General features: G+C 35.9%; 3 protein-coding genes and 1 non-coding gene across 4 annotated transcripts; 3 read left to right on the top strand and 1 right to left on the bottom strand.

Annotated features, from left to right (window-relative positions):
- Positions 1-127: 127 nt before the first annotated feature.
- Positions 128-623, top strand: AT3G05215. Its single transcript, NR_141159.1, has 2 exons — positions 128-215; positions 534-623. It is a non-coding gene; the product is annotated as an other RNA (non-coding RNA).
- A 678-nt stretch (positions 624-1,301) lies between these two features.
- AT3G27240 (Cytochrome C1 family) lies at positions 1,302-4,345 on the top strand. The gene is made up of 8 exons (NM_113638.3): positions 1,302-1,464; positions 1,676-1,764; positions 2,106-2,317; positions 2,715-2,994; positions 3,082-3,153; positions 3,234-3,350; positions 3,451-3,516; positions 3,815-4,345. The coding sequence occupies exons 2-8, from the start codon at positions 1,705-1,707 to the stop codon at positions 3,929-3,931; spliced, it is 924 nt and encodes a 307-aa protein (NP_189360.1). The 5' UTR covers positions 1,302-1,464; positions 1,676-1,704; the 3' UTR covers positions 3,932-4,345.
- On the bottom strand, positions 4,234-6,146 carry AT3G27230 (S-adenosyl-L-methionine-dependent methyltransferases superfamily protein). The gene is made up of 2 exons (NM_113637.5): positions 6,086-6,146; positions 4,234-5,936 (listed from the first exon to the last, which is right to left on the bottom strand). The coding sequence occupies exon 2, from the start codon at positions 5,849-5,851 to the stop codon at positions 4,619-4,621; it is 1,233 nt and encodes a 410-aa protein (NP_566813.1). The 5' UTR covers positions 5,852-5,936; positions 6,086-6,146; the 3' UTR covers positions 4,234-4,618.
- Positions 6,147-6,313: 167 nt separating this feature from the next.
- On the top strand, positions 6,314-9,006 carry AT3G27220 (Galactose oxidase/kelch repeat superfamily protein). Its single transcript, NM_113636.4, has 7 exons — positions 6,314-6,699; positions 6,870-7,055; positions 7,133-7,362; positions 7,443-7,610; positions 7,697-7,802; positions 7,879-8,085; positions 8,169-9,006. Exons 1-7 carry the CDS (start codon positions 6,481-6,483, stop codon positions 8,331-8,333), a joined length of 1,281 nt encoding a protein of 426 aa, NP_566812.1. The 5' UTR covers positions 6,314-6,480; the 3' UTR covers positions 8,334-9,006.
- Positions 9,007-11,734: the final 2,728 nt, after the last annotated feature.

The raw sequence follows: 11,734 nt of genomic DNA, 5'->3' as shown, positions 1-11,734 counted from the left end.
TGAATAGTTTTTTTTAATCTATATTTTCACAACAACTTTTGTTAATATAGTCCAGATGGATGCCACATAACAAAAGGTTTTTTTCTAGTAACAAAACAGGATTAGTAACTAGGCATACACTGATACACATTCGGTTCGGTTCAATTCTTCGGGTTTTGGGTTATTCGTTTTTAGCTTTTTAGCATCCATAAGGAAACCGAATGTTTTTCAGTTCAGTTAGTCTTCTTTCTTTGTTTTGTGTTACAAATTAAGCGAGCAAGTTAGCTCTCCAGTTTATAATCTCTCTTTGTTGTCACTTTTTGGTATGTAACTTACTAACTTGTGTTGTTGTCATATGAAGAGAAGAATGGGGGACCAAGGATGAAGGTAAGGTTCGGTTCTTTGAGTATTTTGGTTTCTTTTTGGGTACTTCAAGTAAAAATATATAAACCGTAAAAATATCCAAACCTTTGGAGGCTGCTGGTGATGCTTTAATTTATTCCAAATTGTTGAAATATTGTTGAAAACATAGTTTAAAACAAGTATTTCTAGGTCTTGTGGTACATAAAGTGTTCCAGGGATTTTTTCTCGCTGAAGTTCGATGTTTTGGGAAAAAGAGAGTACAAAGCTTGGTTCCCGCAGTTAAGGGCCATTTGACCGTGAGTCTTAGTATTATTTTCCTTTGTGATTGTGGTAGATTGCTTGTTTGTTCTTTTTAAAATTTCTCTCTGACTTTTTGTCGGATATGCGAGACATATGTTTAGTAGATGAAGCATAGTTTCTGACTCGGTCGATGGTTAAGTTACTTAACTTAAGTATGATTCCACTTGATAGTAAAATGTGATTATTCCAGCTAATCACGCATATCACATCAGAATGATTAATGGTCCTTAGATCAAAAATTATCCACAGTTGTAATTAACATCTCATTATCAAGATCATATATTAATAGCACAAGTGATTAGAAGTGAAGCTTCCTCCTAAGAAGTTTCAAAAGTTGTGATTGCCAAAACTTTTTTTAAAGCAAAATCGTGTTTTCAAATTTTCACTGTTTGTTTATATATATAATATGAAATGATTAGACCATTAAGCCAGTTTGAAGTACAAACATTGTCACTAGTATGATAATTCAAACATTTTTTTAATTATCTCCATATTGATTTTTTAAAATCCAACCAAGTCTACTTCTGGTGATGTATGATCCTAAAGTCATATGTTTTACGTTGCATTCGGAAGATTTTTCTTCTCAAAGATAATAAAGATCCACCAAGCTTTTAAACTTTTCAAGTGTTATCTACTTCGACATTTTCTGGGCTCAAGCAGTACGTTGTTGGCCCATTAAGGCCCAAATAAGTAAAACTGTGGTCGTGTGTCTAGCAGCCGCTGTGTCATCGTGGAACTCCCATTTTCTCTCTTTTACTTGTTCGTTCCCAAACTCTTCTCCCTCGATCGTCTCCGTCGCCGATCTCGTTTCTTCATTTTCCGGTGAGATTCTCTCTCTATTTCTCTGTATATCTCGTATTCGAAACCTTCGTTTTCTTCTTTGACATTTGATTGATCAGAGTTATCTATATTCGTCGGATCTGTGTAGACTCAAATTTTCTAGGGCTTGTTCGCTTTTGTTTATTCGTATACGTGTTGTGAAATCGCATTTTCACTGAATCAGTATTCTGATTCAATTTCTTTGTTTCTTCAGCGTGTTGATTGGTACAAAGGTTTAATCAAATGGTTGGAGGAGGAGTTATCCAGCAAATTCTTAGGAGGAAGCTTCACTCCCAATCACTTGTGAGATTTTTTCCAGTCTTAATTTTACATTCTCTTCATTTCTATTTTGATTTACGATTTCAGCTTGGGATCTGTTTTTAAGACATTTTTTTCGGTTCTGTGGTTAAAGATTTGTGTTTTGTGACACTGATGCTCATTAGCTAATGATTTCTTTGTGAAATTTTTCATTTTTTGGAACATAAGACAGGAGACAATGATTTATGTATAGCTTCTGCTTCAATGTCAAATCCTAGTAGAATAGTAGAATGCAGCAATCTTTTGAAAGTCCATTTGGTTAGCATATAACTGAGTTGGTTTGCGGCGAAGTTTTGACTGAGCATTGGTTTTGTGTTATCCTGCAGGCAACTCCGGTTTTGTCTTGGTTTTCTTCGAAGAAAGCTCATGAGGATGCTGGTTCTTCTGGTGTAAGAGCACTTGCCTTGTTGGGTGCTGGTGTTACAGGACTGTTGAGTTTTTCTACAGTAGCATCTGCTGATGAGGCTGAACATGGATTGGAGAGTCCAGAGTACCCTTGGCCTCATGATGGCATTCTTAGCTCATATGACCATGCTTCGTGAGTATTGTCACCACTCTCTCATCTTCTTGTCTGGTTAATAGCATCATTTTATCATTTTCTTATAGATTTTTTTTTGCTTTTATAAGTTAACGTCCTTTCAAGCAATTTTTCAATGAAAAAGGAAATTTTCTTAGAATTGTAAATTTCTTTGAATCAAAAAGTCTATCATGCGTGAATCAAGCGTTTGTATGAGTCTTTGTATAGAAGGAAAAGAAATCATACATAAAATAAGGGGCTTGTTGCTGCCTTTTTTTAATAAAACGATTCAAGATCACCGAAGTCATGTCTAAACCTAAAGAAAGTGACTATCCTGCTACCCTAATATTAGACTGTGAAACTTCAGTGAAATTTTTGTACTGTATGAATTATTGAAAGGTTGATGTTGTATGAGCAGGATCCGTCGTGGGCATCAAGTTTATCAGCAAGTCTGTGCATCATGCCATTCAATGTCTCTGATCTCATACCGAGACTTGGTGGGTGTCGCCTACACAGAGGAAGAGGCAAAGGCAATGGCAGCTGAAATCGAGGTAGTAGATGGACCTAATGATGAGGGTGAGATGTTCACCCGCCCTGGTAAACTCAGTGACCGGTTTCCTCAGCCATATGCAAATGAATCAGCTGCAAGGTTTGCTAATGGTGGAGCGTATCCTCCTGATCTAAGTCTTATAACTAAGGTCTGCTGCTGCTACTTTACTTTAACTGAACATCTGTAGCAAACTTGTGTTTTGTGTTTTAAATAGTTTTAATGTTCTGCCTTCCAGGCACGTCACAATGGTCCAAACTATGTCTTTGCGCTTCTGACTGGTTACCGTGATCCCCCTGCTGGCATATCGGTAAGTTTCTCTCATTTTCCACATTGAACTTCTTCGAATTCAAAGTGCTGGTTATGAAAAATCCGATGATAACTGTACAGATTAGAGAGGGGTTACACTACAATCCTTATTTCCCTGGGGGAGCAATTGCTATGCCGAAAATGCTCAATGATGAAGCTGTTGAGTATGAAGATGGTGTCCCCGCCACAGAGGCACAGGTTATTTTTCCTCCACTTAAAATATAAGAACATAAATCTTTATGCCTTATGGTACTGTCCTTTCTCAGTGTCATGATATAAACTTTACTTTACGGTGCAGATGGGTAAAGATATTGTATCATTCTTGGCCTGGGCAGCTGAACCAGAAATGGAAGAGAGGAAACTGGTAGGTTTATCTTTCTCTGTTCGCTGGTGAACATTGTATTTTCTCCCTAGACTATGCAATTAATACTAGATTTAGTTTATGATCGATCAAGTTGACTTAGAGAACCAATTGTTGTACCAAGTGTGAAGTGCTACTAGTTCTTGGTCTGCTACTAAGATAATAACATTTAGATATGCTGTGAACACAGTTTGACTCGTTTTGCAGACACAAACCTCAGCTTCCAGACCGATACAAAGAATTGACTTTTTTTTGAGGTTACATTTTACATGGCGGTTAATGTTGGTTTCACTATTTGCAGATGGGTTTCAAATGGATATTCCTACTCTCTCTCGCTCTTCTCCAAGCTGCTTACTACAGGCGACTAAAATGGTCGGTTCTCAAGTCCCGCAAGCTGGTTCTTGACGTGGTTAACTAAAGCGCCGCTGAAAAGCTTTTGCATTGGCCTGGCCACACACAGTCGTATTTTCAACAAAGGATGTTAAATAGAGAAGAGCCTTTCTCTGGGTAATAACGTATCATCATTTTTATGTGTCATAAAAATCTTTGATGAGACCAGTTCTCACCTGAAGGTGAAAAGACCTCATCGTTCTTCTTTTTCCTTCGATTATTACTAGAGAGTTTTATGAGGATAATCACGAAAACTTGTTTTTTTCGCCTCATAATAATCACACATGATTTTGAGATTATATCATTTGTTATGTTTTTCCTCTTGTCTCAATAAAAAATAACTTTGTACTCTGATTTTGTTGTCTATTTTCGGCATTTCTTGCATCTGGCTTTGGTTGCATGAGGAGAATTTATTTCAGGTATAACAAAAACACAATTAATGGTACTCATTTTTATTTGTATGGTATATATGGATATTATAACAGAAAAGTAGTAATAATAATCGACAAAATTTCAACACATTATACTGAAAAACTTTTACAAATGATTTTCTCCAATTGCCCTGGTAAATATATAATTGCTTATTCTTCTTCTCTGGAATAAATATCACCTAATGACCTCCAAATTTATAACCTATGATCAAATGTAACTATAAATAGAGAGTTTTACTCTTATGGTCGGTCTTACCATTACGAACTTCCTTTTGCATTCCCGATCAAGCTCTCACTGGCTTTTGCAGAACAGCTGAGAGATAAACTTGTGCATCAGCCTTCTCTCCAATAACCCATTTAAGCTTCTTATACCCAAACCTCTCAATCATACGTGTAAGTTCTTTCTTCTTCTCATCATTAGCACAATAGAAGTTATCCAACCAGAACAATCCACGGGGTTTCAAAACCCGATCAAGATCGAACATCAAGAACTCTAGCTTCTCCGCTTTACCCTCAACATCTAATCCGCTAGAAGCATGAATAAGATCAAACACATTGTCAAGAAAAGGAAATCTATGGTCTAAGCTCAAGAACAACGGAAAGAGCCCTCTCGCAGCTATAAACTCACTAAACGGAGCACCATTATTCAAAGTGTTAGTGATTACAGTCACGTTCTTCTCAGCCATTCTCGCTGCGAAAGTCCCTGATCCACCGCTAATATCGAACCCGATTCGAATTTTCCCACTTCCTAAACCCAACACATCATCAATCAAGAAATCATTCTTCCCCTTAACCTTCACAAACCTATCTTTCTCAACCCCTAAATCGAAACAACCAACACATTCCTTGCTAAGTTTCTTACCTTTCAAGCAATCAAAACTCTTGCAACCAAGTCCACTCCAATTAACACTCTTGTTACTAACAGATCTCCATAACGAATCAGGAGACTTACTCAAATCTTGCTTCTGCACCGTTTTCGCCAAACACCGTCTCCGCGGCAACGGCTCACAAGCACGAAGAATCAACTTCTGGCCAAGACTCCAATCATCAGGACATCTATCAAACACCTTATATGACATATACTGAGAAAGCAAATCCGTAGATTTCCCACAAGAATGTCCAACGGAAGACACCATTTCAGTGATCCCGGTACGCGAATCTTTCCCTAAAGGAAGCTGATGACGCTGGAGGAACAATTTGAGCTCAGGAACAATGTTAGGTCGAGAGATATCAATAGATTCGTAACCAAGCATCTGTTTCTCCATCTGAGCAAGCTTGCGTTGAGACGAATCGATTTCTCGGAGAATCAAAGAGAGATGTTGAGAAACGAGTGAGATATTGTTGGAGCTGTGGAGAAGTGGCGAGTTTGCTTGGGAATGAGAGGAGAACGCGTATAAGGCGAAGAGATTTGTGGTGACGACGGAGAAGAGCATGAGGAGGTTCACGGCGGATGAACAAATTGATGTTCGTCGGAATCTGGCTGTTCCATCGCCGATCTTTAAAGATACAGATCCCATCTTCAATGCAGTGAAAGAGAGAAGAAGCAGAGCTCAAGCTAAGGTTTGAGGTCTCACTATATAACTTGGATCTTCTTCATTGGATCTGCAAGAAATTTCAGATTCCAGCTTGATTTAACAAAAAAAAACTAAGAGTACTTCGATTTGAAGAATCATTCAGATCTAGCAGAAAGATTCAACAATAGAAATTGCGAAGAACAGAAACAAAATCAAGGTTCATGAGAATTGCATTACCGTGATTTCAGCAGAAGAGACTTGGTGAAGTTTACTGGAGAGTGAAAGAAATCGCCGACATGACTCGAGAGTCAACACGTGAGTGACTATATGATTCTATTTTTCATGGGCTTTTTTATTTTTAATTGGGCTTAGTTTTTAATCAAGCCCATATAATTACAAACAAACCTTTTGTCTCGTTAAGAAGGTTCAAATTAGGGGAAATTACCAAAAAAAAAAATAATAATACAAAATTGGAAACCACCGGCGTGATTTCTGGTTGGGGAAAAACCACCGGCGCACATATTTTTTCGGTAATGAGAGATTCTTCAGCGACGTGAAATCAAATCATCACTGTTTCTCGTTGCGGTCTATATGAATGAGATGTCTCTTTCAATAGCTCTGCATAAACACAAATGGCGAATAAACCTGATCATCATCATCATCATCACCAATCTTCAAGGAGATTGATGCTTGTGTTGTACTTCACCAGTGTTCTTGGGATTGGATTCATCGCAGCTTTTCTTTGTCTCTCTTCTTCAATTCCCTCAGTATCCGCTGTTTTTTCAATCTGGGTTCCCGTTAACCGGCCGGAGATACAGATTCCGATCATCGATTCCAAAATTGTTCAAAAGGTCCCTTTGCCTAATCTTTTCAATTGATCATATTCTTAGTTTGTAGGGTTTATCAGCTATTCTTACTTTTTGCTTTATCTTCCTTTCTACGTTTCAATTGATTGTGCTTTTAGGGTTTTAGCTATTTGTGAATTTCATTCTAAGTTTCACCATTTTGTGTTTGCTTGCAGAGAAGCAAACAATCGAATGATACAAAAGATCATGTCCGATTCTTATCGGCAATATTTGCCGATATACCGGCGCCGGAGTTAAAATGGGAGGAAATGGAATCAGCTCCAGTTCCTCGTCTTGATGGATACTCAGTTCAAATCAATAACCTTTTGTATGTCTTCTCCGGTTACGGCAGTCTCGACTATGTAAGGAACTTGAGAATGATCATCACTTGATTAGTTTTAAAAATGGTGTTAATGATCACTTGATTATTTTGCCTCAGGTTCATTCTCATGTGGATGTGTTCAATTTCACAGACAATAAGTGGTGTGACAGATTCCACACTCCTAAAGAAATGGCGAATTCGCACCTCGGGATTGTGACGGATGGACGGTATGTATATGTGGTTTCAGGGCAGCTTGGTCCACAATGTAGAGGACCTACTTCTCGTTCCTTTGTTTTAGACTCATTCACAAAGACTTGGCTCGAATTTCCTTCACTACCAGCTCCAAGGTAAAGACTTTAAGTCAGAAGATATATCATGTTAAAGTATAGTGGACTGCGATTGCCGAGCTCTGTTTTGTTGGACTCAGGTATGCTCCTGCGACTCAGATATGGAGAGGGAGGCTTCATGTGATGGGTGGAAGCAAAGAGAATCGCAATGCCGTTGCTTTTGACCATTGGAGCATAGCTGTAAAAGATGGCAAAGCACTCGACGAATGGCGGGAAGAGGTCCCTATTCCTCGAGGTGGACCACACAGGTTTTATATTGTCTTTAGTCACTGCCTGTTTTGCCTTTTGTTTTGAGTCCCTTAGGGTGCTAACATTGCGGTTTTACGGTGTGTAGGGCTTGTGTAGTTGCTAACGATAAACTACTTGTAATCGGTGGCCAAGAAGGTGACTTCATGGCCAAACCTAACTCACCCATCTTCAAGTGCTCACGTAGACGCGAGGTTTACCTTCCTCTTTAGTCAAAACTGAAAAAAAAAAAAAAACGCCTCTAGTTTCTAATGTTTGGTCGCATTTCAGATCTTTAATGGTGAGGTGTACATGATGGACGAGGAGATGAAGTGGAAAATGTTGCCACCAATGCCAAAAAACAATTCCCACATTGAATCTGCGTGGATCATTGTCAATAACTCAATTGTTATCGTTGGTGGTACCACAGATTGGCATCCAGTGACGAAAAGGCTTGTTCTTGTTGGAGAGATATTCCGGTTTCAGTTAGATACGTTGGTCAGTATTACTATGATATCAGCATCATCTCAATCATAGTTCTGTTCTTTTGTTTCTTAAACTGAATATGAAATATTTTGCAGACTTGGTCTGTGATTGGACGGTTACCATACCGTGTCAAAACAGCGATGGCCGGATTCTGGAACGGTTATTTGTACTTCACGTCGGGACAGAGGGATAGAGGACCAGATAATCCACAGCCTGGGAAAGTTATTGGAGAAATGTGGAGAACCAAGTTGAAGTTTTGAGTCTTAGTGTGTACTTTTTAATATAGAAAAATCATTTTTTTTTAGACAAACTGTTGAATCTGAACTTTTGATTAGTTCTTCAAAGAGAAATCTTCAATGAGAACAAGAAGCAAAGGCTCGTGATTGAAGGAAGAAGAGTGAGAAGTCAACGAAGAGTTGTGTTTATTTGTCACACTCAAGAAAGCTATTGGAGTTAAGGCCACTTATGAATTGCGTTTTGGTATTAGTTAGTCACTGAGCCATAAGTGGAGATGAGCCCAAACATGTGTTAGGGTTGTTGTTATCTTAGTCAAACTAAGGTAGTTGTTGTACATAAAGAATGAAAATCGGGCACAATCTAAAACAGCTTTGTTTAGCCAAACAAAATTAGATACCTCGATGACTATAACAAATTGTTTTGCGAACCATTACAAGCGGTATCACACATCACATATCACACAACTTCCACTTTTACTATTTCTCTTCTTCTTTTTTCTTGTTTTTTGAGTCCATTCTTTGGATCATTGTGTATTGTCTTGGACTATTGAACCGAAAAACACATAACCCATGCCATCATTGTATTCTCTAAAGATTCCATTTGTTATTGTTATTAGATTTTGATTTTTTTTTCTAGACTTTGTATCATATTATCTAACTATGGGGTTTTTATAAATATAGGTACATTTTGGCCCATAAACTAGAAAAGAGACATAATTCATTTGGGTTTATAAGCTTAGGAACATTTAGATTTGTGAAATGACAATACTGTCCTCAATTCTATTAATGAAAATCCATTTCGTCTTCTCCATCGTGCGATTGATTTTTCTGGGCAACAACCTTCTACTTCTCACTGTCATCAACACTCCATCAAAATCATCACAGTGATTTTTCCGACCAACAACAAAACACTCCATCGAAATCAGATCGTTTCTTCGCCTCCAACAACGCACACAACATTTTCTTCACCAACCTCCTTCGATGAATCCGATAGATTTAATTAAAAGATTGTTCATGCAAGGAAATCTAAACCCTATGGAGATAATGATTAGGGAACCCACGGATTCTAATTTTAGATAGGCTTTAAATCAATTCATTCTAAATCAAATTTAATTGTTATTGTTGACGAAGCTTCACATGAGGTTAGTAACATTAGATCTTGAAAGAGGATTTTCAAAGGCTGGTCGATTAGGCCTTCAATCTGCAATTTTTTCTAATCTTAAATTGGAGTTTGGAAATCGGATACATGGAACTTTTATGGCTGGATTTTGGGGGAAGAAAAACTGATAGATTCAAAGAGACAAAGAGATGAATGTTTAAGGTGTTCATTGAATAATAGGTATTACGAGTGTTCTTCTTTATTGGTTTCTGTGTGTTTCGAATTATGAGGTTTGGATTTCCATTTGTTTGTGTGGGTGATACATGGATTTATCTGATATGGTTAACTGGTTTGAATGATTGTATTGTAGCTTTTCTAAAAAAGAGGATTAAACAGTCTTTACAACTGAATAGAAGTACCTAAATCTACAAGGCATATGAGATATGCCTGTTTTCACAAAGGTATAGACTTAATTGTGCCAATCCCATAATTGATCCATCTAACTATATCATAAATAATTATACTACTAAACAAAAAGAAAAAACTATCACAATAATATTAGACAGTTAGTATTCTAGATAATATTGTTACAACATTTCAATGGCATATCCTTCTTGAGATATTTTCCCAATAAGTACAAACTTGTCACCAAATAAATAAAGAAAAAAAAATTATCCCAAAAAGGAAATACAATTAAAGAAAATACAAACCTTAGAAAATTAGGTGTTTAGTGTTCGTGTGTAATAGAAAGTTGAGAATTCCATAAAGATGACCAATCCTGAAAAGACTATTATATAATGCGTCAATTACTCATTATCACTTAATTGTGTTAGTGGTCACGGAAAGAGAAATCTGATGACTATATTACTGGATTCATTACTAGCTTCATACATGCTTTATCAATATAAAAATCAATAATTACAAGTTTGCTTAACGCAAGAGTCGGCAGAACAAAACAGATGGCATATGTATCAATCAATCTATGTATTGTCAATCGTCGGGAATTATTATTTTATGTTCTAAACTTGAAAATTTGGAACAAAATTTGGCATCCAGTGACAATACAAACTCCAATACACTTTGATGGTTCTCTTAAACTGAAATCAATGTGTAAATTATATATATATGAAAGTTGGCCAACTCTCTCCAAAATGATTGACACATTATCACTTTAGCATTTGTCATGTGTCTATTAAGTAATTAATATAAGCTTTTCAACTTCTAATTTATAGATTAATGATATATTTATTATTTAATTTTATATATTTAATTATAGTATTACTAAATTTATTTTAATATTATATGATTTTTCAATAAAACTATTTTAATAGTTTTCTCATACTCGAAAATTTTATTTTGTAATCCAAACTCAAAGTAACTATGAATATATAATAGTCGTGGATTACTTAATGATTTGAGTAAGTTATTCTCTTAAATTGATATTTATATTCATTTAAATTGATATTTATACAATAAATCATTGAGGGTGAAGAATACGTAAGGAGCTCCATCATCAAATTCTTAGGGTTTTAGAATCCAAAACTACTCTCTGTTAAGTTGGTTTAATACAAACGTTGTTTATGAATTATGTGTATGATGCATTGTTGATAATGTTGTTAGAAAAAATATTTTTAAAACTAAAAGTAATTGCTTATTGTATAAGTGAATAATTAGATAAATAAAAATTATATTTAAATTAAACAATACGAAAAAATTCGAAAAAACCGCGGCGTAGCGCGGATGATCACCTAGTACATTGAAAAAAAAAATCAATTTTATTAGAATGTCCCACATTGCTTGAAATTAAGATCTTTGAATATTATATAAAGGATGTGGCAATCCTTAATTATTAAACTAGTTTTTGTGTTAAGTTAGGTTATATTCCTAATAAATATGTATATTGACAATTACCAAAAATTATACCCGACCATCAAATATTTTTTAACTTCATAAGTTTGAAATTACAATGAAGTTGATACGAGATTTTAAACTTCATTTTTTATTACATAGTATTGGCATATCTAACATCAACTAACCAATGGAATTCACAAATGACTTAATCATATGGAGTAAAATATCTAAATCATATGGAGCCCGCTTTTATGGCTATCCAATAGATATTCTAAAGAGGCATATGCCTTTTGGAGACTAAAAGTTTTAATTAGTAGTTGTGATTAACGTTTCGAAGTATAAGCTGTGAATAGTCAAAGAGTAGCTCAATTTCAGTCACCTAATCATATACCAATCTTTATTTCATTTGAAAGATAGAAAAATTGAAAACTGATATAAAAATAAAAATAAAAAAATCATAACATGTCACTATACG

The sequence above is a fragment of the Arabidopsis thaliana genome, chromosome 3 (assembly GCF_000001735.4).
Source record: "Arabidopsis thaliana chromosome 3, partial sequence".
Lineage (NCBI taxonomy): Eukaryota > Viridiplantae > Streptophyta > Magnoliopsida > Brassicales > Brassicaceae > Arabidopsis > Arabidopsis thaliana.
Note: the sequence above shows the minus strand (reverse complement) of the source record. Positions and strands in the feature narration are given on the sequence as shown.